General features: G+C 50.7%; 1 protein-coding gene across 1 annotated transcript in view; it reads left to right on the top strand.

Moving 5' to 3' along the window:
- The window catches only part of SMAD3 (SMAD family member 3), a 78,460-nt gene extending 53,790 nt beyond the window's left edge, over nucleotides 1-24,670 (top strand). Inside the window, exons 2-9 of the mRNA XM_061999717.1 lie at nucleotides 2,209-2,402; nucleotides 3,224-3,358; nucleotides 4,024-4,098; nucleotides 6,300-6,350; nucleotides 13,123-13,335; nucleotides 14,848-14,985; nucleotides 17,209-17,353; nucleotides 20,944-24,670. Of these exons, the coding sequence (XP_061855701.1) occupies nucleotides 2,209-2,402; nucleotides 3,224-3,358; nucleotides 4,024-4,098; nucleotides 6,300-6,350; nucleotides 13,123-13,335; nucleotides 14,848-14,985; nucleotides 17,209-17,353; nucleotides 20,944-21,067 (1,075 nt within the window). The 3' untranslated portion in view covers nucleotides 21,068-24,670. The remainder of the gene's footprint in view (nucleotides 1-2,208; nucleotides 2,403-3,223; nucleotides 3,359-4,023; nucleotides 4,099-6,299; nucleotides 6,351-13,122; nucleotides 13,336-14,847; nucleotides 14,986-17,208; nucleotides 17,354-20,943) is intronic.
- The last annotated feature ends 2,373 nt before the right edge of the window (nucleotides 24,671-27,043 follow it).

Here is a 27,043-nt window from a genome sequence, read left to right as displayed (position 1 = left end):
AAACTAGTGGTGGAGAGCTGTGTTACACTTTTGGGCTGGTTTTGGTTTGGATAACTGCTGAAACTGTTCAGGATTTGAGGACTGCTCAGACAACAGTGACTTGGTGTCTTTTGGTGATGGGAAGGAGTGCACTACCCCCCATCTGACTGGGACCAAGTGTGGGGGTCTGGGCTGCTGTGGTGTCCATGTGCTGATGGTGACTGGGAACAGTGAGAAGACTTGCCACAGTTGTCTCCTGTGGGATACTTGGAATAATCTCTCTTTCCTCCTTTGCCCTCACTTAGATGCAAGATACCCTTTCATTGGGCAAAGGTGTTTGAAAGGGAAACAGAAAAGCAGCCCTGTGTTGTTCCTTGTTAAATTTAGTGACTATTTTCACCCTTTTGGTGTATGTATATATTTTACATTATTTCTTCTGAACTGATAAGTTCAGTGGCCATGTAAATCAAGTCTTTGCCCCCTTGAAATCAACATTCCCCTCTTCTGCAGGAGGACACTGGGAACTAGTTATTCTTCCACCTGGGAAGACTGATTTCTGCTTACCTGTCCTGAGCAGGAGCTTGGAATAAGAGCACACATGGAGGATGTGCCAGGTACTCAGCTGGTTGGTCACCCCATCACAGAGCAGTCTGAAGAGAATGCCTGACCCACAAATAACAGGCACAGTGTGGAGAGATCCACGCTATAAATAACAGCTGTGGGTGTTGTGTGTTTTTCAGGGCTGTGACATTCTTGCAGGTTTTAGATGTTTTCTAACCTTCACCAGCAGCTCCCCCAGTGATGGCATAGCCTCCTCGTACACTTCATACTTCACTGCAATGTGTGTTCTCCCCTAAATCAAGTGCTTGGCAGCAAGAGCCTGAATTGGTTGTGGTTTGTTGTAGCAGTGTTTACAAGAGGTGTGCGTGTTACCAAGCTCTGCCAGAGAAGCTTTTGGGAAAACTCTCTCAGGGCAGCCAAGAGCAGTGCAAGCACTGTTTGAGTAATTGTTTGTGTGCTCTGCTTTGCTTTGCTTTGGTTTGGTTTGGTTTGGTTTTTCTAGGTTGGCTGCCAGCACAAAGAACCAAGGGAAACGATCCGGAGTACAATTCCATTTTACCTTTCATATTTTCTTTTCTTGACAAAGTAAAAAATGGAAATATTCCGTTTCACCAGACCCCTGGAGTGTTTCATTTCAGTCATTAAGGAAAGCAAAGGAAATGAAGGGTTAGACTTCAAAGAAAGTGCCTGGGGGCAATTCCCATGTAATGGCTCCGGGAGTGGAGCCCTCACCCAGGATGGACGAGACCCTGCTCTCCAGCTCTTTCCTATGCTGGAGAGGATTTGAACATGCTCGCCTTTACTTCCCAGGAGGGTTTGCTAGGAGCAGGCTCTTCTGGTGTCAGGCTAGGATGAGGTGAAAAAAGGAGTTGGGGAGTTGGGTTAGAGGTAAACACAGAAGTAAGCAGTGCTGTAAAAAACCCTGTGTTTCGTTTTGAAGTTGCAACTTGGAAAACAAAGCTGGCAGCCTTGCTTGTTTGTGATGCTTGTGAACTCTTTAAGGGAAAGGTATTTTGTGTCACTTCTGGGTGATTTTGTCACAAGGGGAACTCACGTCTCTCTATTTTAAAAGCCACAGAATCTGAAGGGCTGGGAGGGACCTGGAAAGCTCATCCAGTGCAGCCCCCTGCCAGAGCAGGACCCCCTAGAGCAGGGCACACAGGGACTCACCCAGCTGGGTTGGGATGTCTCCAGAGAAGGAGCCTCCACAGCCCATCTGGGCAGCCCCTGCCAGAAAGTCCAGGTTTATTAGCCCATATATTAAGGCACAGTACTGTTACATGCCCAGCATAAATTATTGAGAGCTGTGTTTTTAGGCCACATATCAATGCTTCAGAAGTACCACTGAGTTGAGATAATCTTCCTTGCTGTAGCTGTTGTCTCTTTGAAAAAAATGAATAAATCCAGAGCAGGGCTGTTGCATTTTAGGGTTTTCAGAGGTAACTGCTTGGGCTGAAGCCTGGGATGGGAATGCCTCCTGCAGCACCGTGTCACTGGGTGTCGGGGACAGCGTCAGGACACTGCAGTGGCTGGGCAGCCTGTGCTTTGAGCCTCCTGCTGACATCTGCAGCCTTCACGTGGCTTCCCCCCCGTGTAGCCTTCGCTGGGATGTGGTCGGTGCTACAGGTGTCCTAATGGCAGTCTGTCCCGGTTATGCTCTGCCTGCAGATCCTTGGACGGCCGACTGCAAGTGTCTCACCGCAAAGGGCTTCCCCACGTCATCTACTGCCGGCTGTGGCGCTGGCCAGACCTGCACAGCCACCATGAGCTGCGCGCCATGGAGATGTGCGAGTACGCCTTCAACATGAAGAAGGACGAAGTCTGCGTGAACCCTTATCATTACCAAAGAGTGGAAACCCCAGGTACTGCCGGCCCTGCCTGCCGGGTGCCTCGGCCTCTCGGCGCCGCCCGGGGGGGTTCAGAAGTGCGATTCAAAACCCAGTGAAGCGGCAGGCCTGGGGTTGTTAAACCAAAGGGTTATCTATTATTGATGGGCACCCCTTACTGCATGCAAGGGAATCATTGATGACTGCCCTCAGGGGAAATACCATTTAGAGTCGATACAGTCCAGGCCGCGTTGCTGCCAGGCTCCTCGCCTGCACGCCAACGGCTCACATACGCGGTGCACGCGAGCCTGAGCTGCAGCAGCCTTCTGTGCACCCTGACTGCTGGTGTTCAGTTAAAGGTAGATTACTGCTGAGTTGCAGTGGATCTAAGAACAGCTCCAACACAACTGAACTGCCCGTTCTGAAGTCTCCTCCCGCCTCTGAGGGACTTTCAGCTGGAGCTGCGGGCGCTCGAGCGCGTGTCGGTACAGACGCGGATGCCTGCGCTCGTCCTGCCGTGCTGTGGCGTTTCACCTGAAACTCGGCCCTTGGGATTACGGGATACAACTTCCCTTAAGGAGTTTTTCAAGAGGACCTGCCCCTCTGCCTTGCAAGGGGCAGACAGACTAGGTGTGTTCAGAGAAGCACACGTCCCGTCCCCAGCTGAGTTAAGAACAGCGCCTTTAACTGCTGCTGTTATTTCAGAAGCAGGTATCAAGTTGTGCCCCTTAATTAGCGACTTTGGTGTTGCATATATTTAAGGGTGTTACTCCAAACTGGTTTCTCTTCATTTCCTAGGGTTTCATCATTTTCTTTCAAAGCTGTTGATGGGTTTTTCCCCCTTTCCATTTGTGCAGTGCTGCCTCCGGTGCTGGTGCCTCGGCACACGGAGATCCCGGCTGAGTTCCCGCCGTTAGACGATTACAGTCACTCTATTCCCGAGAACACTAACTTCCCTGCAGGTATCGAGCCTCAGAGCAACTACATTCCAGGTACTGTATATCTTCCATACATCAGCAGAGGGAAGAGGGTCATATTGCACAGAGAGTCGTGTCTATGTGTACCGAGCCGGCTGACTGGCAAGTCTGTCTTTCCATCGTCACTGTGAAGTTAAGGAGTGGGAACCTCCCCAAAAATAGATGAAAGCTGTAAATGTAGACACACAGCAGTGCTGTTTATAGCTTTGTTTTGCTTAAACTCACCTCTTCAGTAGTACATACTCAGTTTGCTGTGGAACCTGAGTGTTCCTGTAACAAGTTTAGATTTGTCTGAAAATCGGCCATTTTGAGTAAAACTTGCTAAATTTCTGATGGAATTGAGTTCTTCTATTTATGTATCTCTTTTACAAGCAATTTTCACCTTATTTGCATGGACAAGTTATGCAGCTGCAGACCAGGAGAGGAGAAATATGTGGACAAGAAACCGTCTACATGGCTTCAAGTGTTATGGGACTGAAAATCCATATTTTTTTGTTTCCCTCCACCTCTGTTCTTCACAAACATGCTTTGCCAGACATCCTGGTTGTGCCAGCTTGAGGAAGAAAAGTAGTAAAAAAGAGATTGAGCTCCTTGTGAATAACAAAGTCAAGGTTTTTGGTGTTTAGAACCCGGGCTTTGCATCCAGTTGCAATGACAGTATGATCATTTTGTGCTTCTAGAGACGCCTCCTCCAGGCTATTTGAGTGAGGATGGAGAAACGAGTGACCACCAGATGAACCCCAGCATGGATGCAGGTAAGTCATTCTTTGCCATTTGCTGCAGCTTTCTAGGTCACAGCAGAGACCCATACCAGAATCTGGGTCAAAAGACTCTTTTCTTCGGGGCACTGAAGGTAAAATGGTGCTTTGATGTATTTTATCCCTGTGGGGGTGCAAAGGTAGCCTGGCATCCATATGAAGCACAGGGCTGTGTGTTTTAGAGCTGCTGCTGACGCATGTTCCCGTTCTCCATCTGGCTTTAGCTATTACTAAGCAGTAGTATCTAATGAAACTGAATCTCCCGAAACAGTGGAGTCACATCTAAGGATGACAGTTTGTGTGGTGCCCATGCAGCTGTATGCACCTGACAGTTTTGCATGGAGCTGCCACTTTCCTGCAGAGGCATTCTCCTGCATGCTTGGTTATTGACACACTGAAGTGCCCAGTTGAGCTGGATTTGAAGTGAACACTAGCAGATTTCTTTTTAAATGAGTTTGATGGATACATCCCAATGCAAGATGAAAGTCTGTGTTCTCTCTCACATCCCAAGAAGAGAAGTAAGCAGGTTTAGTGTGAAGCAACCTTAGTGCTCAGGCTAACCTCTGTCAGCACTTTAAAATGAACCATGCAGGTCTCACCTTTCTGGGAGTAGCTTGGCAGACTTTCTGGGAGTTTAAAGCTGTTCTGAGTGATGTCACTGCTCCAGACTCCTCATCTGTGGAACTTTTTTGCTTGGAAAGCTAAATACACACCCTTGGTTAGAAGGCTTGGTACTTGACAAGAGGGATATGCAAATCCATGGCACTTACATAAAGACAGACACACAGAAGCTAATTAATGCAAGTACTGCACGCAGATATCTCGGTTTCTGTGCATGGCTTGAGCCGTGGAGCATCCGTGGGATTCTGAATGAGGGATGGCTGACTCACAGTCTTTCACTGCAGTTCCACAGATGGAGGAAGGCAGCGTGGGTTGATTTGTCTACATCAAACATAAGCCTATTGACACAAGCCATTTTAGTGCACACAGTTCTTGGTAACGTGGTTGGCATGTGCAATGTATGTGTGGCTTTTTGGGAAAGTGGACTGGAGTGGGATTGGTCTGGCAGATGCTATAATTACCCAGTTTATGCTCAAATGCTGTATCACTTCCTTCAGAGGTAAGAAAACAGCCAAACTCAGCATGAGAGGTAAAGAAAAAATGGGCTGTACCTGTCTGCATCCATGTGGCATCCAGAGACTGTGGGAAGGTGAAGGGAGTGGAGCATCTCCCTTCTGGTGAAGGGCTGAGGGAGCTGGGGCTCTGTAGCTTGGAGAAGAGGAGGCTGAGGGGTGACCTCATTCATGGTTACAAATGCATAAAGGGTTGATGGGAGGAGGCTGGAGCCAGGCTGTGCTCAGTGATGGACAATGACAGGACAAGGGGCAATGGGAACAGAAGAGGTTCCAAAGAAACACAAGGAGAAAGTTGTTCCCTGTTGAGGTGAGGGAGCACTGGCAGGGGCTGCCCAGATGGGCTGTGGAGGCTCCTTCTCTGGAGACATTCCAACCCAGCTGGATGAGTCCCTGTGTGCCCTGCTCTAGGTGGTGCTGCTCTGGCAGGGGGGTTGCACTGGATGAGCTTTCAAGGTCTCTGCCAACCCTTAAGATTCTGTGATCCTGTGCCTTGTGAACATCCCAGTGTAGCTGTTTGAAATACATGCATGAAATTTGTGGACCAAAGTGGAACAATGAAGAATAAAACACTGCCAGATGCTTGTTCAGATCTGTTTAGCTTGATCCAATCCTCCATTGTCCAAATGACAGTAGGACTTGCTGATATCAAGTGACATGTTTTCAGCTGTTATGAGTGGGTACATTTTAGGCCTGAGAATGTAAAATCAAGCTCTTAAATGCCCAGCTAACTGGCTTTGACCAACAGCTGTCATGGTAACTGCAAGTGGAAGAGGCAGCTGCACACTCAGTTTTGAAAATCAAGGGGTTAAGCCTAAGTGGATGCATTATGAAGATGCTTACAGCAGTGTTGCAGATATAGCAACTTGGTGTCATAACTAATAGCATTTGGAAGCTCATGTAAAGAGTCCTTGACATCACAGAAGCTGCTGGTGTCACAAAACAAGACCAAAGGAAGAAGCTGCTTGTCCCTCCAACAAGCCTGGGCAGCACTGAAGAGTTTGTGCAGGTGTTCTTTCCCTTGTGCAGATGCCTTGCTAATAATTGCAATGTCTTGATTTTCAGGTTCTCCAAACTTATCACCAAACCCTATGTCTCCAGCACACAATAATCTGGGTAAGCATGTGATCTTGAGAACTCTGTGTAATTACAGTCAGGAGAGTGACATTTTAATGGTGATGATGATATTTCTGCAGGTTGTGTGCTTTTGATGGGTTTTGAGCACTGCTGGAGTTCCTCTCTGCTAATCCTCTTCACAGGGAGAAGTGGTTTGTAGTAACTCTAAATGAAACAAAGAACTCTGAGCTTACATCAGAGAGTTAAATTAAAGCAATGGGGAGTGTTGGCAGAGAAATACCAGCAGGAATGAGCAAAGGGCTGTGGCACAAAGATACTTGTTTGCTTACATGGGTTTCCAGGGAATTTCATCTGTGTGTTTGCTGGTGGGTTTGTGTTCTGGCATTTTTAAAGGACACAGATTCAGGTTCAGTTTTTTTCTCCTGGGAAGTCACTTTGGAACTTTGTGGTGTTTCCTGGTCTCTCTTACAATACACCACAGCACAAGGCAACTTTTGATGTTTATTGACTTGGTGTTACATCCATTAAGATGTTTCTATGATCCACATATTGTGGGCAGGGGGTTGAGGTTCAGGGAAATAGATTTGCCTGTGCTGCTTGGTCAGCTCAGGCAATCATCTGCTCGACTGAAGGGCAGCAGCAAGTGCATTACACATGTCAGTCCAGCTCAGGAGCAAACCCACAGCCCCAGCAGAGCAAGTGTGCAGTGACACAGCACAGACAGGTATGGCCTGGAGGGTCCAGGGGACTCTGGCAAAACTACAAGTGCTGGGTTGCTGTTGTTTGCCTGAGGGTTGTCCCAGATTGCCTGTGGATAAAGCAGCCCAGAGGCTTCATGTCTCAGTGCCCTAAAGCACTGGAACAGCTGATGGCCCAGACATGTAGGTTATGGTACAAAACTGAGCATGGACTGAGCAAAGTGGAGGAGGGTAGTTGGCTGGTGTGTGGATGGAGAGTACAAATGAATGGAGAGAGAGTGGGAATGATAGTGTATGGAGAGGTGCAGATGTCATGGATAACCTTACATGAGCATCAGAGGTGTTTGTGGGGGTCTTATGCTCAAACAAGCCTGGAGGAGTGTTGTAGTGAGATGCACAAAGCACAGATGCCCTGTGGCATTTACTGAGCAGCCAGCCAGTTGCCTTTCTTCAAGCAGACTCAAGCTACGCTGCAATCTTGAGTTATCTTTCCCTCCCCTAACTCCAGCCCAGGCACCAGGAAAATAGACCAGCCCTAAGTGCTACACCAGGCCATTGCTGTCACTGATTCACTCCCTAGGCTGCAGAACCTCAGTGGGAAGAAAGCCAAAGAATAAGGAATGGCAGCTGAATAGAGCATTTACCTTTGAGATACTATGAGAGGTTTTGTGGCTCTCTCTGAACCTCTTCTCGAATGGCTCTACCCTTTATTTCCCTACTCACAGACATAAAAGGTCTCATCTTCATCAGTTTGAGCTCTTGCCCTGTTGAAAATGCTCTGAACAGTCTGTCACAAAAAGCACTCCTGTCTCTGGCTGGCTGCAGGATCAGGTCTCTGTTCATTAAGCCAGCAGACAGAGGCCACTTGAGATTACTTCTGGGTGACTGTAGCCATAAAGTTTACATGTGCTTTAATCCTGGCACAGAGGGCTTGGACTGCTCCAGAATTTGTCAGCCATTGGCTGGCTGGTGGATATCTTGGGGCTGTTGAGGGGGAGAGTTTGTGTCTGTGCTATAGTGCCACTACAGCTTTTATTTACTTTACCTGATAAAGCCTAAGAAGAGAGCACGTGGCTGGCTTAGTTTTATTTCCCTTTTCCCCCTTGCCTTTTGGTCTTTGTTTGAATCCATCGTGCTGCAGGGTGCTGCCTAGGAGCTGATGACCATTTCCAGCCATTTCTTTCAACCTAGAAATAAAAAAGCCAGTTACATGTAACAAAAGCAACCTGGCAGCTGACTGTGGCACCTGCCTTGCAGAGGAAAAAGGGAGTTTCGAGGCAAAAAGAAGTTTCAAGGCAAAAGGCCCCAGTGCGTATTCTTTCTAACAAGGACACGGGTTTTTAACACGTGCTGCTCAGCTGAGGGGCCTGTCAGGTTTCTCATGTGCTGTCTGGTGACAAAAACTACGTAGGAGCAGGTCTGGGCCCCTCTGTTCAAGGACATGGAGCTGCTGGAGAGAGCTCAGTGCAGGGACACAGAGATGATGGAGTGGAGCATCTCCCTTGTGATGAAAGGCTGGGGGAGCTGGGGCTCTGCAGCTTGGAGAAGACTGAGGGGTGACCTCATTCATGTCACAAATCCATAAAGGGTGGGTGTGAGGAGGCTGGAGACATTTTTGCATGTGAGGAAGTTGCAAAACACTAAATGAAATGGCATGTAGCTGAGAAACCCTCGACTGTCAAATGACAGCGCTGTCATCGTCTGTACCTTGCAGATGGCACAGCTGAAGTAAAGATGTGCTCACAGCAGTGTGGGTGAAAACACCAGCAGCCCTTCAGACCTACAGCCTGATGGTCTCTGCAGCCCACAGAGGGCTTGCACAGGCTCTGAGGGAAGACCTTCCCAGCTTTGCAGGTTCTTTCTCCAGTTAGGCAGCAGTTGGTTGGTGGCTGGTGGCCTGCAGCGCTCCTGCCTTTGCCGTGCTGTGAGTCGAACGCTCCAGCGTCTAGAGCTGTACTTGTGCCCTGCAGAGGTTTAATCAGCCTTCCCCTGTGTGTTAAGAACATTGAATGGATACTTAAAGAACACAACAGTGTGCCATGAGGAAAAGGATGAGCAAGCTCTCAGCAGCACAGTGCAGTGGGGTTTGGCAGTTTCACCATTAAGAAAATAGTGTCACAGTCTCAGTGTCTGTTTGTTTGACCAGAACTACCTGAAGCTTTCAAGACAGTTTACTTTGAGTAAGCTGAACTCTGAACCTAAATCCCGTGGCTATGTTGCAGAGAATTACAAAGGCAATAATAACAGCATGAGGCAAACCAGCCAGGAGGATAGAAGCTGGGTTGGTTTGAGGTGCAGTGTATGGATTTCAGCATAGAGCTCTGAGAGTGTAATAGAGCGATGAGGGAACTGAGCGAGTTCCATCTTTCCATCCACAGGCACAAAAGGATTGCAAGATCTACTGGGATTGGGGTTTTCCCCGCCTTTCAGCTTATGCATTTGATGTGGTAGCATTCTAGTTTTGGTCCAAGCTTCCAGCTGTCAAGTTTTCAGGTGTCAGACCAAAGCTTTACATGGGAGTGAGAGCATCCCGTGGTCTCTGCTGGGCTCCTGACGGACCAGGGGGAGAAAATACAGAAAGCAACCAAACTGGAAGGAGAGCTGCCAGCAGTATGCAGCCATTCAGAATGAAGTCAGGGAGTTTACACTGGCCCAGGGCCAGGCCTGAGGTTGCATGTGTATTGTTGTTTGGGAGCGCAGCAGTCCCTTGGTGTGCAGGAAATCCATTGTCAGTGTTTGCTCCGCGAAAGACTCGACACAGAAGCTGTGAGTGGAATAAGCACATAACCCTGTGGTCAAATCCATCAGCAAGATAAGCCTCTCTTACCCTCAGTGTTGAAGCACTGTTTCCCACAGCAGTGAAAGACAGCCCTTCTCCAAGCACACACACCTCTTCATCTTTCTGTCCCCAAGGAAGGAGTTAAGAATTCATCTGGCTGCAAGGAGTGCAGTCGGATAACCGGTGTCAGTAGCTTCTCACAGGTATTGTGTGTCAAACACACGAACTGAGTTGAGGATAATGACCACTCTTAACTCTGAGAGCACACACTGCAGAGTGTGCCAAGCAGCCAGCAGATTTTGTTCCTCCTCAGCTGAACAGCTAGTACTTTCACCTTGTAGGGATGCAGTAGGTGTAGCATCCCCAGTACACAGTGGACGCTTCTGAAAGCAAAGCTGTGCTGAGTCAAGGTTGAAGCTGTTCAGAGACATTTCAGGCAGGATCTGCCTGGTTTTACTGCATCATGTTTTAGTTGATTGTTTCCCCCTCAGGATTCTTTGGCTCTCTTAATTCTCCTCAAGCAGTGAACCCATTGATTGAAAATGAATACTCAGGACAGCTCCAACCCAAGAGGGAACTCACCCGTCCCGTGACAGCTTAAGGTGAAGCCTGAGACCACAGGAGACAGCAGCATCCTTAAAAGCTTGGTTGTGTTTTGTTTAGAGACAGGTTTTCCTTCACAGTAAGAATTGCTGGTCTGTGTCTTACCTCAGGTTGCAAATAAGCTGGAAGTGAAATTTCTGTACATCCTTGAGTGGGGAATCTCCAGTTCCCTCGAGTCCCAGCTGAACAGAGGTGGCTCCTGAAGGAAAGCACCACAAAACCATACAGAGCAACACAGGCTTGGGCATTTTCATAGCTTGAATGTGAAGACATGACTTAAGGATCAGCAAAAGTTGTTTTGTTTTCTTTCCTCTGGAGCTGAGCAGCTTTTCAATTGGAAGGGCACTTGCTGTGGAGTAAGAGCACAGTCATGTGGAACAGAATCTGTTTTCTTAAGTGGGTGGACACACCTTAAAGAGACTCTGAATGGTGCTGGTATTTGCTGTGCCTCTGTAGAAATTGCCCTGGAGTCACCAGAGCCAGGCAGGGTGTGTACAGCCTCCTGCTGTGGGCCACCACTGCTAATTGATGAAATGAGCCTGATCCTGGAGGAACTTGCCTCATGTGGCAAGTGGGAAAACCAAATAAGTCATCCAAGAGAGGAGGGCAGAGAGAGCAAGCTTGTGTGACTCCTGAGTGTGTTGTCTGTGCATCTCAGGAGAGGGGCTTGCTTTAGGCTGGGAAGTTGTTTCAAATGTGATGGAACAGGAGCTGTGCTCACCAGAGCTCTTCAAGGGAGGCAGTGCCCCCTGTTCTGTGAGCTGCCTTCTGTTAGCTTTCACTTGGAGCAATATGTCCCTTTCTGGAAGAGCAGATAGGCTTTTTCTTCCGTGGGTGTAATGTGTGGAGGAGAGCAGGAACATCAGGCTTTGCTTTGTGATGGAGCACTTTTCTTTTGGATGATCTAATTAAGGAAAGACAGAGACTGTGAAAGCAGCTGGCAATGGGCTCCAGAAGCCACGGGCTTTGAAGGTCTGTTTGCTAAGGGTTGCAGAGTTCCCAGATGCACTTTTAGTCAATTCCCTGTTTGCTGCCAGCAAAGCCTTGTAACAAAGCAGAGACCAAAGGGCTTCTTTTCTGATTATGGGCTGCACTGGGCACTCCTACACCACAGCAGTGGGAAGGAAACCAGCGTGTCTTTTGGCTGAAGCCAGCCTGCTTCAGCCTCCTTCTGAAAGTTACAGAGAAACAGCAGGTACCAGATGAGAAATGGCTCTCAAACCTCTGTAGAGACACTTCTTTTTTCAATGTGAGAGGAGGCTGGGATGGTAAAAACCTGCCTTTGATTTTAGTTTGGAGCTGATCTCTTTAAGCCTCAGCTTTGCCCAAGCCTTGCTGGAGCAACAGATGGGAAAGCCTATGGAAAAAGCTGGGTTTTGCTGCTTAATGTTAACTCAAAAACCTCCTGTTGTGCTTTTAAGCACTATTGGAATAGGGATGAAGTGATAAATTAGGGGGAGGACTGAAGGGATTTCTTCTCTTGCTTTCATTTCTTGCCTGGAGTGAGGGGAGCAGAGCACTTAGCAATTAGCTTTGTCTTCCTTCCACTTCCCCTGCTCAGCAGCCTCTTGGCTCGCAGCAGGGCTGGGCACCATCTAGTGCAGTGATTCCAAGAATATTTGACTTGAGCCTTCCTCTGCTGTAATCTCCTTGGATCAGTGGGAGCGGTTAAATCATTCCACACCATTTGAACATCCCACCTCTCACACAAGTGAACAGTTGTCTTCCCGAGACTGCCTCGGCCTCACTCTGCCCTTGACCTTGGTGCTTTGCTTCAGTCCAGAGGCTGAGCCCAGCCATAACCCCAGGAAAAACTGTGCCATCATCTGTTGGGGTTATGGATTTCCTTTTGATAACTTGAGAGCAAGTGCACTGAGAGATAATTAACTTTTAACTTGCTTTGATGCCAGTGCCATGTTGCAGACAACTCTACCGGTTTCAGTGCTTAGAGAGATCACAGTGAGTGGGTAAGAAGCAGCACTGGCTGGCTCTACAAATGTGTAAAGGGTGGTGTGAGGAGGCTGGAGCCAGGCTGTGCTCAGGGATGGCCAATGACAGGACAAGGGGCAATGGGAACAGAAGAGGTTCCAAAGCAGCACAAGGCAAAACTTGTTCCCTGTTGAGGTGAGGGAGCACTGGCAGGGGCTGCCCAGATGGGCTGTGGAGGCTCCTTCTCTGGAGACATCCCAACCCAGCTGGATGAGTCCCTGTGTGCCCTGCTCTAGGTGGTGCTGCTCTGGCAGGGGGGTTGCACTGGCTGAGCTTTTGAAGTCCCTTCCAGCCCTTGAGATCTGTGATTCTGTGCTGGAACTGCACAGCATTAGGGTTCTGAAGACCAGTGTTGTTGAAAGCAGCTTTGTGCTCTGCTCTAAGGTTTGCTGTTTCTTTTCTCCTCTCTCTCGAGGGTACTAGCTACCTAAAAGTGTTCCCACATTTTCTAGTAAAGCTGAGTTTACTTGCTGAATTTTCTCCCAAGTATGGAGATGGCTCAGTGACACCCCACTTGCTCAGTGACTAATATCTTTGACTATTTGTGATTGTTCCATGTGCCAGAAGCTTCAGGGGTGATGTAACTTTCTAGCTGCGCTCCATTAAAATCTGTCAAGTAATTAAAGCTTGGTGGTTAAAGTGAGCCCAAGGAATGAAGCAGAACAGTATTTCCAAACAGTTGGGGGTTTTTTTTCACCCCTCCTGAGGGCCTGTGACTCATTTTGCTTCTTATTTTGTGCAGATCTGCAGCCTGTTACCTACTGCGAGCCAGCCTTCTGGTGCTCCATATCCTACTATGAACTCAACCAGCGAGTGGGAGAGACTTTCCACGCCTCTCAGCCCTCCATGACCGTGGATGGTTTCACTGACCCATCGAATTCAGAACGTTTCTGCCTTGGTTTGCTGTCCAACGTGAACAGAAACGCAGCCGTGGAACTCACGAGACGACACATCGGTAACTCGGGATTCCTCCTTTGAGTCTCCCCGGGTGGAAGGTGGAGACCTGCACGTTCTGTGGCTCGTTGGTGTGAGCTGGGTCAGGTTTAGAACACTGTGGTGTCTGAATGTCCCTGGTGCTTTAGCACCAATCATAGAATGGGAGGGGTTGGAAGGGACCTTTAGAGCTCACCCAGTCCAACCCCCTGCAAAAGCAGGGTCACCTAGATCAGGTAGGAACATGTCCAGGTGGCTCTTGAAGACCTCCAAGGAAAGAGCCTCCATTTGCTGATCTTTCACCAAGGAGCACCAATTGGGGTTTTTTTTCCATAAAGAAATACCCTGAGGAGCACTAAAATTGCTGCATGTAATAGAGATGGGATTTCGGCTTTGACGTGCACTCCTCTGTACTCGGATGGATGTGAGAGAGAAACGTGTGTGTTCCTTTTCCCTGCTGCACTCTTGTCTCTTCTGACTGACTGTTCTTTTAGAAATGGAAAATTGGTTCCTTGATTTTCATCTCAGTCTCCACTCTCCTTGCATCTCAGTTTCCCCTTTTCCTGCTCACACTGCACAGTGACATTCAGGTTGGTTTGCAGTTAAACTCGTGCTAAATGCAACATCCCAGATGGAAGCGCTTTCAACAAAAGGCAGAATTGCTTCTGTTTGGCTGTGTTTCTGCTGACTTGTATCAAAAATGAACCTGCTTGTTGTCCTGATTTTGCTCCCCTTTACACCCTTTCCTGGGCAGTAAACACTCCTACAGGAAGATCTTTCCCTTCTCGTCTCCAGTACGATTCCTAGCACCAAAAACCCCACCAGTCCCAAAAACCCCACCAAGATTCAGAAATCACTCTCCAGATTCAGCAGGCTCCTTGTGCTTTATGGCAGAATGAAAGCAAGATATTCAAAGAGGACTGTAAGACCACAGCAAATGTTGGAGTGACAAAGATGTATCCCTGAAATCAGTCTCTTTATTAACTGGGATGTTAACAATGTGCATAAGCTCCTGTGGGAGAGGTATGTTTGTCCTTGTGTGCAGTGCAATCTCAGGCAGAAGGCAATGGTTTGAAAAGGTTGTGTGTTTTCATCCCAACTTGTGAGGGAAAGAAGCAAAACAGTTGTACCCAGCTGGGATGACTTTCTGAAAGGGTTGAAAGCCATATGTTAGCTGGTAGAACGTTCATATGGTAAACATCAGACACGTGTGTTTGGAGTAAGCAGGCTGTGGGGTGGGAAGCTTCTGCCATCCAGGCTGTGATTGACAGACAGTGGGGCCAGGGAGTGTAGTTGTGACTTGATGAATTGTTCCTGTTGCCTCCCTCAGCTCGACACTCCCAGAGCAGATTGATTGCTCCCTCGTGGGAGCAGCCGGTGGGCTGAAGGGGGTGGTTTTCATTTGCCACCATTCACAGTTTAGCTGAGTTTTGAGAGCTGCTGCAGGGGCTGTCTGTGTCTCTACCAGCCCTCCTTGCAGATTTTGCAGCTGATTGTTCTAAGCTGAACCAGAACTGTGCTGTGTGTTTCCTAGGGAGAGGAGTGAGGCTGTACTACATCGGCGGAGAGGTGTTTGCCGAGTGCCTCAGTGACAGTGCCATTTTCGTCCAGTCTCCCAACTGCAACCAGCGCTACGGCTGGCACCCAGCAACAGTTTGCAAGATTCCACCAGGTAAGAAGTGTGCCTTAGCTGGGATCCTGCCCAGGCTTTGCCTTTTCCCAGCAGGGACTCTTTGAGCTCTTTGTCAAGGCGGGAGTGGATTTGCCGACCTCTCAGTCATAAACTTTTACCCTGTTACAAGCAACCCAAGCAGGGCACGTTGTGTGGTGTAAGGGATGAAGGTTCTGATCAAGGAAGCCACCCTGGATGCTCCAGCACTTGTTTGCATGACATTCACACAAGTGGGAAGAAACAGTGCTGAGGGATCTAAGCAGAACTGGAGCAGAATCTGCCACTTGTTCCACGCAGTGCTTTACCACTCCGTTATTCCGGTGACATCATCTCATGTTTATGGTTTTGTTTGTAGCTTTAAGCAAAAGAATAGAACACCAGTTTTAATTCCTTTTGATTCACCCATAGGTTTGACACTTTGTTCTGTTCTGGAGGAAACTTTTCCCTCCCCTTTGCATTACTGTTGTTCCAGGGCAATGCCGTTGTGCAGGCGCCTTGTTCTGCTCACAGCAAACGTGAGTCTAAAGCCAGCTGAAAGGTTACAGGAGAATTTATTGAACCTATCTAGGAGAAAATACCTTTGTGGCAGGTAATGCAAAAGAGCTAGGATGAGAGGATGCCACTTGGAAGGGAACTGAGCTCTTGAGCCAGGCTTACAAAAGCTGTTTGGTTTACAGAGAAATGCATCCATGTATTTACAAAAGGGAACTTTCTCGTTTAGGAATGTTTCAGTAGAGATCGTCTTTCTTTTGAGAAGAGATCCATACACTGCAAGCTCTGGCCCATCTTCATGGGTTTCCTTTCTCAGATGTTTAGGAAGCAGCTGCCAGTGTTGCAAACATGACTTAATTCTGCAGCCACATCACGAGAGTCCACCCCGGCCGGAGTCAACATCTGAAGACATAAACAACCCCCATTTCCGCTGTAGATCCGTTTAAGGCACATTTTTCTTGGACTCCAGCTCTCCCCACTTTCGCCACAGCCTTTGGCCGCCTTCTCAGACTCATCTTTGCTGGTTTGAAGCAGTTTCTTCATTCCCTTGTTGACGAGATCAAGTCGTACCCGCTCCTCCCAGGCGCGGTCCTGGAGGGACCTGTTCCCATCCAGCCCCGAAGCCTCAGCAGCTCAACCGTGACTCCTTCTCTGTGCTCAGCCTGGCTCTGATGCTCTCACCCTTCTTATTCCCCCCTCCAATACGCCTGCCAGAGCTTCCCTTTGAACTCCCTGCAAGATGCAGGGCTCCTGGGCTGTGCTCTTGTCTGGTCACAGAAATGGGCAGTTGTGTGTGCAGCTGCTGAGCTGCTGCGTGTGGTTCCACTCAGCTCCGTGCAGCTCGACCCAAAACAGATGACACTATGAGACCAGCCCAGGAGAGCAGGCTCAGAAGGCATTTTTAGAAAGATACAATTCATCACAGTCCAAGTGGTTGTTTTTCAGACTTGCCCCATATGTAATCCCAAGTGAGCATCAGTTGTGTGCCAAGCTTCAGAGTTTAACTTGTTATCTGGGAGAGTGCAGGCGCAGTGATGCTGCCTTTAAGAGCTGTGTATTTATTTACTCATTTAACCTCTGAAGGATGTTGCTATAGTCTACCTTTGTCACCTGTACTCAGTCTTCCAGCTGGGGCTAAACACTGGGGATAAGCTCCACTTTTGAAGGAGAATGCTTTGATGCACACTGTGTACGTTTAAGGGAGGATTATAGCAGAAGCAGCTCTGCTGACAGCCTTTTGAATCCAGATAACTGGTTTTGACCTTCCCAGAGTGGTGTCACTCCAGAACTCCCCTATTCCTGCTGAGGGACACCATGTAAATCCAACACCAGCCAGTTCCTATTTGTAGCTTGTGCATTCCCTTCCTCCAGGCCTGTGGCTGTTGCCCTTGTTAAGTGTTCTGGTGATAGCCAGGCTTTTAAATTACAATATGAGGGAAATGGTTGCAAAGGAGATAGAAGGAGGTTCCCCATGAGGATCCCAAGGCTGGTCTGTAGATGCCAGTCTGCTGTGTGGGCACTGGCATTCCTGGTTCTCTGCCATGCCTCTGCTTATCTTCCTTTTCAGCACATGAGCCGTGGAAACGTGACAACCTCATTCCCTTGTCTGAACAGTCTGTGGATGGCACCACACGGTCTGAGGGGACGGGGCAGCAGCACCGAGTCTCTTTCCATCCTTCACCTAGTTAAGCTAATGCCTCCTTCTTGTCATGTCCTTGTTTTTTTTCACAGGCTGCAACCTGAAGATTTTTAACAACCAGGAATTCGCCGCTCTCCTGGCTCAGTCTGTCAACCAGGGCTTCGAAGCCGTGTACCAGCTGACCAGGATGTGCACCATCCGCATGAGCTTTGTCAAGGGATGGGGAGCAGAGTACAGGTCAGGCCTTCTGGATGAACCTCTTGGGAGATGGAGGGAACCAGCAGATAGGTTGTGCTTGTTGGGAACGTTTCATCTCTTGGTTTTTTTTGTGTAAAACATACACCATGTGACGGTTCTGGGAGACCACGTCAGGCTGGACACGGTGCCATACAAACCAAGAGCTTTCCCTGCAGCCCTGTAGCTAAATCCAGCTCCCCTGGGGAGGAACTATGGCATAGTTTTCTTAGAGACATACTTGATAGTTGGAGTGTCTTATGACTACACTGTTACCAGGACAGGATTGACTCATAGAATCACAGAGTGGCTGGGTTTGGAGGGACCTCAAAGCTTATCTCATTCCAACCCCCTGCCTTGTGCAGGGACACCTTCCACCAGCCCAGGCTGCTCCCAGCCCCATCCAGCCTGCCCTGGGACACTTCCAGGGATGGGGCAGCCACAGCCTCTCTGGGCAGCCTGTGCCAGGGCCTCAGCACCTCACAGGGAAGAGCATCTTCCTGATATCTCACCCAGATCTCCCCTCTTTCAATCTGAAGCCATTAGCACTCGTGGGGTGGGTTTGGTGCTTCTTTTATCAGGGACTAATGGGATTAAAATAAAAGCAGACTGGCTGGAGAATTTCTGTTTGGAAGAGTTGCTGCAGAATCGTACTTTGAGCTCTTGATCCTTTCCTTAGTGTTTGCCACAGGACAAGTGCTTAAATGTGAGTGGGGGCAGTGGGAGAGCCGGGATTCCCGTTTTCCCCAGTGAATACTGAGGGTTCCAGCAGAGTCTGACGGTACAGATCAATGATGTGGTTGTTCTGACAGCACAGGGATGGTGGAGGCAGTGTGAAGGATGGAGCACTCCAGAGCTTGTGTTGCTGTGGCTGCACTGCACGAGCAAGCAGCTGTCCCAGGGTAGCGAAGGGACCCAACTCTGTTTAATAATCTGAGCAGGGGAGATGAAACTTGCTGCAGAACGAGTGGCGTTCTGTGAGGGCGAAAGCTGGTGAGGATTTAAGCCAGATGTGAGTTTGAAATCCTTGAGTGTGTACCCTTGAAATCTGTGGCCTTGTTTGAAAGTGTGGGGGCAGCCCCTGGCTCCTGGAGCAGCGAGGCTGTCTGCTGATGCTGCCCTGCAGCAGACGGGGGAGATGCCGCCGCCTCAGCTGCAGCCCTGCACGTTCCTCTCCCACTTTCTTCATTTCTCCAGATGTTTGGAGTCCATTTTGTTTTGAAATTGTCCTGCACTTGAGCCAGAGCGTTTCAGCCCTGGCCCGCAGCCACGGCCCCTAATGCAATCCAGATGGGCATGACTTACGGAAAGTGCTGGAGTCAGTGCAATGCTGCGCTCACGCTGCTCGCCTGCTCCTTCCTTCCCTGGCCTCAGAGCACCACATCTCATTGCCTTTGTCAGAGCACGTTCGTCTGCTGGACCCATTCGGATGTGAAAAGGTCCCTGTGGGTGGGAGCTGCACCCAGAGCACGGCTGCAGCCGTTTGTGGTTCAGCTTCTCAGCCTGATTCGTGGGGCACTTGGTGCTCTCGGGTGCCAGGGAAGGGGGAGAAGCCAACTGCATCAGCAGCCTGTGATACAGCAGCGGAGCAAGCTGAAGGCATGGAGAGCTTTGAGGGTTTGCCTCTCTGAGAGGCTGGAGCCAGTGTCCTGGCAGTGTGGGTGGGAGGGCAGGATGGAGCTTTCCATGGCAGAGGGTTTCTGTGCGGTGGGACGGTTGATGGGCTGCTTTCAAGCACCGAAGGGGAAAGCTCTGGGGTAAGTTAAGCCAGACTTTCTTGTTTCCTGGGACCTGAGAGGTCTCACTGATGCTGACAGAGAGAGAGGTGCTCTGCTGTCCCTGTCCTGCAGTCCTCCTGCCCAGTCAGCTCATGAGACACCCTTTAATACCAAACGCTCGGATGAAATCACTGTGTAGGACAAGCAGCGCCTGTCACCCACTCCTGGTGCATCACCAGGGCCCTGGCCAGCCCTGACGCAGCTGGGAATGGCTGAGGTGTCTTCAGAGACCTGCTGCCACGTTCAGCTCAAAGGATGAGAGGTGTGAGGTCCAGCCCTTGGCCAAAGCCCTGCAGGGCTGAACCCTGGAGCCCCGTGGGGAAGGACCGGGGTGGCAGCAGGGGCCTTTGGCTTCTCCCTGCCACAAGCAGATTCCAAGGACAGCTTCTGTGGGAAATGAGGATGTAAAACAAGGCTGTTTCCAGGCTATTGCTCTCTCTTCATAATCTTCCTCCTCCACAGCAGCTGTCCCTGCCTCTCTGCTTGGAACTAGACGTGAGCCATCCCTCAGCAGAGGAGGGAGAGCCCCTTGCCCTGTGCCTCAGCCTCCCTGCCCCTCCTCTCCCCCCATCTCTTCCTGCTTCGCCATCTGGAGGCACTCCATGGGGGCTGGCCTCAGGGAGAACAACAGAGGCAGACAGGAGAGGGGGGAAGGTGCTTTGGGGCAGGGGAGAGGAAAGGCTGGCTGTGTGCCCCCCCAGCAAGGCAGCCCACTCTCCCCTCTGGCCACAGCCACCAGCTCTTAAGGGATTTAAACACACGTGCCTTAATGCCACATTTCTGCTTACCTGATAGGTTTTGCAACTTCTCACACTCTGCAGCATTTCTGCTGCTTTGGAAGCAGCTGATCATTTGGTCCTCAGCTGTTGGAGTGCCTCATCCACAGCACGTGTCGGGTCCAAAGCCTCAACACATCCCTGGAAGAAAAGGGGTGCAAAGAGGCTGCAGAGCAGCAGCTCTGGCTGCAGGAGGGAGAGGGCTCTGCAGGGTCAGAGGGGAGGCTGAGCTGTCATTTCTCCCTTTCCATCAATTCCACATTCTGCTAAAACCTAAAGACAGGGGAAAAAGAGAATGTCCTTGTCTTCCACGTGGAGAAATGGAAGATATGTGTAGAACTGCCCCTGTCTCTGTCTGATGAGGAGAGGCCAGGTCTGCACAGCCGAGCTCGAGAGTGTGGCTGAGAGAAACACCTTCCTTTCCCTTCAGGGAAGCACTTGCTGGCTGTTTCCAGGAATCTGAGTAGTAAATAGATTATATGGTGAGCTGCTGCTCTGGGATCATAGGAGATGTAAGAGAAGAGGTGTAGGGGCTTTCAAAGAAGCTGGCAGCATAGGCCAAGAGTGTTACAGAGGAGAGAGACGTTCCTTTGGCCCCATGTGCAAGACTATTGTCTAAGCAGGAAAGAATGCTTCAGTAGCTGTGAAACCTTTTCACATTTGTGAAGTTTTGTAAGCCACACTGACTTTTTCTCCCGTTTTTTTTTTGCTCCTCTCCTCTCCTCTCCTCTCCTCTCCTCTCCTCTCCTCTCCTCTCCTCTCCTCTCCTCTCCTCTCCTCTCCTCTCCTCTCCTCTCCTCTCCTCTCCTCTCCTCTCCTCTCCTCTCCTCTCCTCTCCTCTCCTCTCCTCTCCTCTCCTCTCCTCTCCTCTCCTCTCCTCTCCTCTCCTCTCTCCTCTCCTCTCCTCTCCTCTCCTCTCCTCTCCTCTCCTCTCCTCTCCTCTCCTCTCCTCTCTCCTCTCCTCTCCTCTCCTCTCCTCTCCTCTCCTCTCCTCTCCTCTCCTCTCCTCTCCTCTCCCCCAACCCCTGTGTCCCAGCAGGCGGCAGACAGTGACCAGTACCCCGTGTTGGATTGAGCTGCACCTGAATGGCCCCTTGCAGTGGCTGGACAAGGTCCTCACACAAATGGGCTCCCCCAGCATTCGTTGTTCCAGCGTCTCCTAAGGAAGCGGCTCCGTGGGGATGGGGTGGGGGGGACAAAGACTCTGGGGAAAAAATGGAATTGGCTTAACCCACAGCAAAACGCATAGTAGCAAATGCCCAGTCGTTGGAGTGATGAGGGAGAGAAGGATCTGCTTCAAAACGCCCCAGAAGTGGGTTTGCTTTGCTTTGGTTTGGTCTTTTTTAAAGCAAACAGCCGCTGAAGCCAGTTCCGCTGAGGCCGTCGCTTGGCGCTGCTCCGGGCCCCTGCACTTAGAGCTTGAAGCTGATCACCATCCAAAACCAGACTGAGGGCAGAGAGAAGGCCGAGGTGTGCTCAGCCCTCCCGGAGCCTCCCGCCGCCACCGCTGCTGGCCGCGTCTCGTGGCGCCTCGGCACAGCCACATCCCCGGGCCTGGGGCCGGCTCTTGTCACGCAGCTCCTCTCTCCGTGTCCCCGCTCCGCAGCGCTGGAAGCACACGCAGGACGCGATTCCCCCCAGAGCAGGATGGATTTCCCACCCTCGAGGAGGCAGAGTCCTGCCTCGTGCCTGAGGGACGCAGCTGACACCCCGATGGCCTCAGGCTGGAAGGACGTGAAGCAAGAGGCCAAACTGGAGGCTCCGGCTGATACTGCTGCAGCGACCTTTGGCTCGAGCCGCTCCCAGACAGACAGACAGACAGACAGAGGTGTGTGGTGGGGAGCTCTGAGCAGCTCAGCTTTTGTTACCCTGCAGTCTGTGTGCATGGACCACAGAGGGTTTGTACTGTGTTGGTTGGGATCTGCTGCCACTTCTGAAGTCGCAGGGGCTCAGCGAGGTCAGTGCCCAGGCCCTCGCTGCCGCCCTCAGCCTGGGGTGATCCCCCCCACGGGACTGTGCAGGAGCTGGGACGTCTCAGACACAAACCCCTTCTGCCCAGCAGCACTCTGAGATGTGGGTTTGCCTGGAGAAACTGGGAGAGTGTGTATTTACCTGTACCATAGAACGCTCATTTCAAACAGACACGCTCCAGACTGTTGAATATTCTTTCTTCCCTGCAGCAGCTGTCCTGGCAAACAACCCCCACAACTGGAAAAGAAAAACCAACCCCAGACCCTTAGCACTTGTTTTTATGGTTCAGCTTTGCCAAATGAAGGCGTCCCGCTTCCTCGGGAGCACAGGAGCGCATCACCCGGGCGGCTCGTGCCAAAGGAAGGGAACCCTTCAGAGTTTTCTTCCTGGAACAAGAAATGACATTTTCTAGAATGAAGCTGCGGCTCTGAGGAAGCCTTTGAGAGGGGGATGTCCCGAAGGACACAGGCACTTTGGAGTATCCTCCTGTGGAGCTCTGCCTGGGGCTCCGTCTCAGCCCGGCCGTGCCCCAGGGGCTGTCACAGCGCTGCAGCGTTTCTGGCATTTGAGATTTTCCCTTTGTTTGTTCGTTTGTTTTCGCGTTGTGTCTGAGTTTAGTTGAGTCTCTTGATTGCATGGACTTGGGCAATAAGAGCATCTGTATTAAATAGTCTTTTCTAGCCACTTAAAATAGGTGTGTCTGTCATTGTGGGTTCATCTGGCATCTGAAATGGCCCCAGTTTTCCTCCCTGTGTGTCTTTTAGCCATAGTTGCTTATTTTAGCGAGCAAACTCTTTTTCGTTGCCCACATAACCGTGGAGGAAGTTGGACTCTGGTGCCCTGTGACATCTTGGTTCCGTGTGAGGCCGTGTGCAGGGGCCTGTGCAGAGCCAGAGGCCCCAGGCTGGAACAGACCAAAGTTTTAGCCCAAAGTTTGCCCCAGAATCACCTCCTCGGCCAAACCAGGACCTGGATTTCCACCAGGAACCGCATTTGTGTGTTTCTTACTCAATAAAGGATCGTTAATTGCTACCTGTTGGTAACAGAAAAAGAGGATTCAGGTGGTGCATGAAAACCTGGTTCATCTCCCTCATCAGTCGTTGCTGCTTTCTGATAACAGCTTTTGGCAGCGAGGCAGTCACTGCTGTGAGAACAAGAGACTTCCAATGGAAAGGTGAGCGGGTCCAGCGGTACAGACTCGTACAACTGAAGGATTCTTTTCCTCTGCTGCCCTTTGTTTGCCTTCTCACTAATTCATAAAAGCTTTCTGGTTTCCAAAGCTACCTTATGGAGTGCAACAGAGAGTCCTGCACCGTGCAAGGGATGAGGAGAGAAAGGCCGGGGAGGGGGTGATGCAGGGGCTGTGGGGGCACGTGGGGCTGCTGCTGCTCCCTTTCACTTCTTGCTTCTGAAACTTCATTGAAGTAGCTTTGATATGTAGCACAAATGTATGCAGGCAGCCCTGCCCTGGCTTGGGTTCCAGCCCTGCACTGGAGGATCTGCTCAGTGCCATAGTCCTGGCGAGTGTCACCGGGATTCCAAACGCTTCTGTCACAGGTAGAGAGTCACCAGCAGGAGCTTTGACTCTCTCTCGTTGGCGTAGCCATACATAAGGGCCTGGCTGCTGGCAGGTGATACTGATGGCCTTGTGCTTTTAAATGACTGTGGTGACTTGTTTGTTTGTTTGTTATTAATGTCTTGGACTGAGCTGCAGCTTGTCCTTTGCGTTCAGCTGGGCTCGGGAGCAACCCGGTGCTGTCCATTTGGTCCCATCGCCAGGAGCCCGCACGTCTCTGTGCACAAGAAACCCACTTGGAACCAGTTTCCCCAGAGCTCTGTCTGCTCGTCAAAAGGCTGGGGGTAACCTTTGAGAAAGAGTTCAACAAGCTAGTTTCCTCTCCCCTTAAGGACAAGCAGAGTTTGAACCATGCAGAAGACTCCTTTGCAGGGCGAAGAACACCGAGGACTCCATCGCGGGCAGCAAGCGCCGACATCGGTGCCTTGTGTGAGTGACCAGCTGGGGAAGCAAGAGGAGCAGAGCTCAGCCAAGGACTTCAGCTGCCTCACAGCCCTCTGTGAGCTTTCCTGGTTCTCCAGGGTGCTGTTCGGTAGGCAGGATGGGATGTCACGGACAAGGATGAGAAGCGCTCGGCAGTGGCCGTGTGAAGCGGCTCGGCGCGTGGGGCTGGGTGTACGTGGGGCTGTGTTTCTGTTCCATGTTCAGATGGATCAGGTATTTCATTTGTAACAGAAAGGGCAAGTAAGGACTCAGAGGGGGAGAAGTTTCCTCTGCTCCTTTCTGGTAACAGCCAGAAACGAGGCAGTTAGTGCTGTGAGGACAAGAGCCTGGCCTGGGGACGAGCGACAAGCCCTGGTGAGTGCTCAGCCTGAGACCTTCTCCCGGGAGCCTTTGCCCCAGTTGCCGTTGTCTCTGGCAGCAAAGGGCTGGGCTCCCAGCTGGGCCCTTCCTCCCTCCAGCTCTGCTCTGCACATTTCTGATGCTTCATAAAGAAAACCACATGTTACTCCAGAGAGGTTTTGGTTCATCTGGACTGTTTCCTCCAGTAGTGGGGGAGTGTGGGCTGCCCTGGTTGCCCCTGCCCACGGAGGCAGCCCCCTGCCCTCCCCTTTGACAGACACATCCCAGCCTTTTGCTTTGCCTGCCCTGAGCAGAGCCAGTGCCCAGGGACAGCCCTGACACGTATTCTGTCTGTTACTAAAGGCCTGTACTATGTTATGCCTCTTCTTTCATATGTGACACTGTAAGTTCTATTTTTGACATTTTAATAAACTTTGATTGGAAAACTTCAAGGCTCGTGAGACAATGAGGATGTTGTGACCAGATGTTTAAGGACAGGAACTGAAAGCACTTGGGGTCCTGAAACCAGAGACAACCCAGGCAGCAGCAGCGTTGGCTCTGGATAGCGAAGGCCATTCCCGGTGACGTGCACCAGGTCTCAGTTACAGGTAAGAGCTTCATTCTTCTCTCAGCCTGGGCAGCCTTGCTGGAGCAGCTCAGGTAGATATAGAAGTAATTACAAATTGCAGCTAGTTCTTTTAACTGATGGGATCCAAAGGGGAGTAGAAGTGGAGCACTGTGGCTGAGAGGATTTCTTGTTGAGCTGGTGGAAGTCAGATGTAGCTGAACCCTCCCCTGCGGGACAGCGCAGGGCAGCTGCACGGTTCCTGCTCTGTCCTGGTGCCCTGGCAGCCCCTCAACACCTCCAGTGCCTCAGAGGTGGGAACTGGTCCCACAGTGAAGACACAGGCTTGGCCCCTCGGTTGTTGTCTCCTGCAGAGCAGAGGAAGGCAGGTGGATGGGCAGAGTCGTGGTCTCTGATCACAGAATCTCAAGGGTTGGAAGGAACCTCCAAGGCTCATCCAGTGCATCCCCCTGCCAGAGCAGGAGCGCCTGGAGCAGGGCACACAGGGACTCGGGACATTCACCCAGTCCACACGTTACCTCCCTGAGAACGTGGCTTCTCTCAGACTGGGTTTCCAGGTGCCCACTGCTCATCAAACCAGGGAAACTGGTTGGAAGAGACTCCAGGAGGTCCCTTCTCCAGCCTCCTGCTTGATCCACAGCTGTTGCCAGCACAGGATCGGGTCAGTCAGGCTTCTGTGCAGATTAACCCTGAAGCAAGGTCTCAAACAGCAGAGATTGCACCCACCTCTTCCTCAGACACACTGTCCCACAGCCCCATGGTGTTCCCAGTGGGAAAGGTTTCCTGTCTGTATGTCCCAGGCTGCATTTCTGGCTGCTGCTCCTCCTCACAGGGGGTTTCTCCAGCCCGTGCTCCTTTGCAGCAGTGAGCACCCCACACCCCCAGCTGCTGTCAGGAGTGGGATGCACAGCCAGCCCTGTGGCTCATGTCCCTCCTGGGCTGGTGGCCACAACGTGTTCAGCCACACAGCTCTTCTGAGGGAAGGCAGGTCCTGGGGAGCAAGTGCCAAGCTTATGGGGGGAGAAAGCCACACCTACAGTGGCATCCAGCTGAGCCCCAGCAGCCGAGGCACGCTGTGAGCCAACCCTGTGCACTCCCAGTGTTCCTCCCAGGGTTTCAGTGACACTCAGGAGAGGTTTTTTGGGGTTGTTTTTCCTGACACAGGATTTATGAGAGAACTTTTTCCTCTGGGTTTTCCAGCAGTGGGGTAATCAAAGGGGCTCGTCCAGGGCTCGTCCTGAGCTTGCCAGGACTCCAGTGGGATGATGTAAATCAGCTCTGAGCTGCCAGTTCTGCTCCTTGTCACCTGCATCGAGCCTGGGTGTCAGTAGCACCATCTTCTCACCCTCAGTCCAATGAGAAGCTGAGGCAAAAGGCAAGTTTGGTAATACATGAAAAGCCTTAAAAGCAGAGGAGGGGCCTGACACTGCCCAGAGGCTTTGCTCCAGGCACAAGGTGAGCTGTGGGATCCCAGCTGTGAAGGGAGGGAGAGAAAGGCAGTGATGGGAGCCCAGTGAGGCTGCAGTGTCTGACACCACAGCACCCACCTTCCACAGGGGACAAACTGTCTTTTTTTGGCTCTCATTTCTTAATTGTGGGTGTTTAGCACAAAGTTTCACCGGGTGCAAAAGAGGTGGGAGCAATCCTCTTGGGAGAGCCACCGTGACACTGTGTGTGGGGAACATGTTCTCCCTTTAATCATTAACTGAACACACCATTGCTGTGGCCTTTGGTCAGAGTTGGAAGTTCATAGTTAACACTGGAACTGAAGTTTCTTTGGTTCAGTTTAAAGGTCTTGTGCAGCCTTTGGAGTGTTTGCTGTGACCCCTTCTTGAGGCTCTTTGCTACCACAGACATAATCCCTTGTCCTTTGAGCTTTCTTGCAAAGACCACAACAAGAAACTGATGCTGCACATTTTCACTGATGCATCATCATGTTTTCCTTCTTCACTGTGCATCTGACTGCTGCTGTGCCCATTGTCCCCCAGGCAAAGCCACATCTCATCACAGGGCATCAACTGGGCTACAGAGCAGTTCCATGAGAGGTTCCAGTTGGGCTCTCAGGGAGAGCTACGAACTACTCCAACACTGTCACAGGGGTTTAAAGGCAAGGCAGGCACTCTTTCACTGTTGCTGTGGCACACAAAGAGAAACCAAGTGCAAGACACCACAACTTCCAGGTTTGCTTTTCCATTAATGCCCCTTTTATTCACTTCTGCAACA

This window comes from Colius striatus, chromosome 7 (genome assembly GCF_028858725.1).
Source record: "Colius striatus isolate bColStr4 chromosome 7, bColStr4.1.hap1, whole genome shotgun sequence".
Taxonomy (NCBI): domain Eukaryota; kingdom Metazoa; phylum Chordata; class Aves; order Coliiformes; family Coliidae; genus Colius; species Colius striatus.
Note: the sequence above shows the minus strand (reverse complement) of the source record. Positions and strands in the feature narration are given on the sequence as shown.